The sequence below is a fragment of the Limulus polyphemus genome, unplaced genomic scaffold (genome assembly GCF_000517525.1).
Source record: "Limulus polyphemus unplaced genomic scaffold, Limulus_polyphemus-2.1.2 Scaffold770, whole genome shotgun sequence".
NCBI lineage: Eukaryota > Metazoa > Arthropoda > Merostomata > Xiphosura > Limulidae > Limulus > Limulus polyphemus.
In genome coordinates, this window is record NW_013666380.1 from 108658 (window position 1) to 111511 (window position 2854).

A 2854-nucleotide genomic window follows, 5' to 3' on the forward strand; every position below is an offset into this window, starting at 1 on the left:
ATATATATATATCTAAAACACATTGCTGCTGAAATTTACTATTACCAAAACAAGAAACTTATAGTATCTTTTCTAAACACAAAATGTTTATTGTAATTGCCAAGGAAACATTTATAAACAATGCAGATGTCTACTTACCTATCCACATCAATATCAGTTAATTTATGTGACAAACCAGAAAAAAAGCTTAATTTACTACCTTACCTCATATGGTTAGTTTTAAGTTATCAAGTAAGTTATAACAGAACAAACCTCCAAGTTTTTTTTTATGCATTTTTTTTCATTTAACTTGCAATAGGCATATGACAGATTATGATTAACTACTGCTGGATATTAAACTTTTGACAAGATGTTTTACTGAACTCAACTGACTGAGAACTGGCAGATGCCTTCCTTCATGTGCATGTATATATCTCTACCAATATTCCTAAACTGGACATCAATGTTTTCATCATCATCATACCATATAATACTATATTAATAGTTCAACTCTTAAAATATCAACACTTTATATTTGCTAATTGCATTACTGCACTTACAATTCTTAGTCTTCTGAAAATATACTAAAAGTTGAAACCATAAATAATAAACAAATACCTTTTTACAAGACGAAGAATGGTTTGATTATAATGATTTTTTATGTTTCAAAACAAATACCTTAAATTTTATCTTCAACTAAAACACTGTAAGAGTTAAAATCTATTTTTTTATAACTCAAATTTTAGTAAATACTCTAAAAATGTATTTAAAATATGATATAATGAATCAACTTAAAAGTATTTATTTATTGTATAGTCTAGGATTTCATTTTCAAAAACACGGAAAGCCCCAAAAGGTAAATCTGCGTGCATATTTACTCTTACTATAAAGATTCCCATACAAAACCTAAGACTCGGTAAGAGAAACTCCCGCTACTAGTACTAGTTAGAAAATAAAAATTATTTTTTTCTAAGACTTCTCTTGTCGAAACAACTGGTTTTTATTCCAAGTGTAAAACTCTAGCCTAGAAAAAGTAGGTAAAACAACAACTTAGTCCTAGTTATTTACAATAAAACTATTTATTACAAGTACTACCGCTAGCACTACAAGTCTAGTACTACTAACACTATAAGTATAACTTGTAAGTGTAACACTAACAGAAACAACAACGGTTTCAACAAATTCAAGTAAGAAAACAGTACAAAATATAACTAGGACTGGCCTACTTGGTAGTTCTTCAAAAATATCGTCATCGTCGCTAGTCACAGCATCGTTTTCAAATTCTAATTCTACGTCTTTTGTACCATTTCGTTGTCTTTCTGTGTGGAGTTTTGTGAAGTAATTAACGGCATAACTCAGGATATCTATTGGTTTTTCCACGAGAACATTGACTGTAAATTCAAGGAGGATGTCTGTTAACTCTGGAGGAACAGATATTCTATTATCATTGATGTTCATCTGACTCATATTTCTTTTTACACCACGAGCAATCCCTCAAATTAATCATACAGACATCCTTAAGTTATGTTAAAATTTTCTTCAAGCCTTAAGCACAGTATAATTAATATGTCTAACTAAACTACGTGCTTAATTCGTATATAATAAGCAAAACCACATATAACCAGCCAACTTAACTTCACATCTACTGATCTATCAAGTACAGGAAACAAGACTAAATAGCCGTCTGCTAGTGTATTACTAAACAGGGGTGGGAAGAGAACATTACGTCACACGGCCACGTGAACAGTCAACGAATCACCACCAATCTTATAATCATCGAATGAGGGGATTCTTCAGTTAAAGGGCTTTCAACACAGTACTTAATACGTTTGAAGAAAATAAGTTTCGACTATGCATGAACTGAAATAGCTCCTTACTGATCTCCTATGTTCAACTAATCTTAAAATTATAAACTCAACTTACACTGTTGTTCCCTCTCGAACATAATTATTATTTCAAAGTAATGTAGTTATTACAGTGACATAAAACTAATAATATAAATTGTTTATTGTTTATTTGTAACTAAGCACAAAGCTACACAATGGGCTATCTGTGCTCTGCTCACCACGGGTATCGAATCTAGCGTTATACGTCCGCAGACATCCCGCTGTGCCACTGGGGGGAAATAATAGAAATAAACGACGTTATAACACCAAATTGTTGTTTTAATTTAATTAGACACTCAACCTTCTGCTTTACAGCTTCTTCAGGATCTTTCCACTAAAACACAATCTTAAACTGACAGTAAAAAGCTTCAAATGGTTTAAATAATAAATTCTATTCGAATCTTGAACGTGCATTAGTATTTTTCAACAATAAGCTTTACTATTTAATATCTCCATAGCACGTTGTACTAACACACGTTGTATATTCTAACAGAATTTATTATTTAAACTATTTGAAGCTTTGTACTGTCAGTTTCGATTTGTGTTTTAGAGGAAGGCTCGTGAAGAAGCTGAAAAGCGAAACGTTTGGTGTCTAATTAAATAAAAACAACATATTAATATTATAAGGTCATTTATTTCTAATATTAAAACGTTTTCTATACACCAATATACACTACATAAATTAAATAATGACATAAAACTAAGCTTTTTAAATATTTCTGACATATTTATTTCATTTCTATTACCCCTGTATAAGCATAATCGTGTGAATGGCGAAGTGAGATAACTTATTATTGGCTATAAATTCTTTATTCTATCAATAAAGCTTGGCACGAGGGGAAAATAACACAAAAATTATTTATTTATTTATTTTCTGGTGTAAAAGGTGAGAACAAGAAGAAAATCTGTAAACTTGAGAAATGATAAAGTGCGGACAAATCAGTCGTGGAAAAGTACAAGTCAAATAATAATCATTGGTAGATCATTAT

At 30.5% G+C, this 2854-nt stretch overlaps 1 protein-coding gene across 3 annotated transcripts in view; it reads right to left on the bottom strand.

Moving 5' to 3' along the window:
• LOC106460445 (cAMP-dependent protein kinase type II regulatory subunit-like) overlaps positions 1-1660 on the bottom strand; it is a 103181-nt gene extending 101521 nt beyond the window's left edge. For 2 of the 3 annotated variants that reach the window (XM_013920140.2, XM_022387155.1), the window contains exon 1: positions 1206-1660. In XM_013920140.2, coding sequence (XP_013775594.1) covers positions 1206-1446 — 241 coding nt within the window. In that variant the 5' untranslated portion in view covers positions 1447-1660. The remainder of the gene's footprint in view (positions 1-1205) is intronic. The other variant, XM_022387156.1, reaches the window with a different exon arrangement.
• Between the last annotated feature and the right edge of the window lie 1194 nt (positions 1661-2854).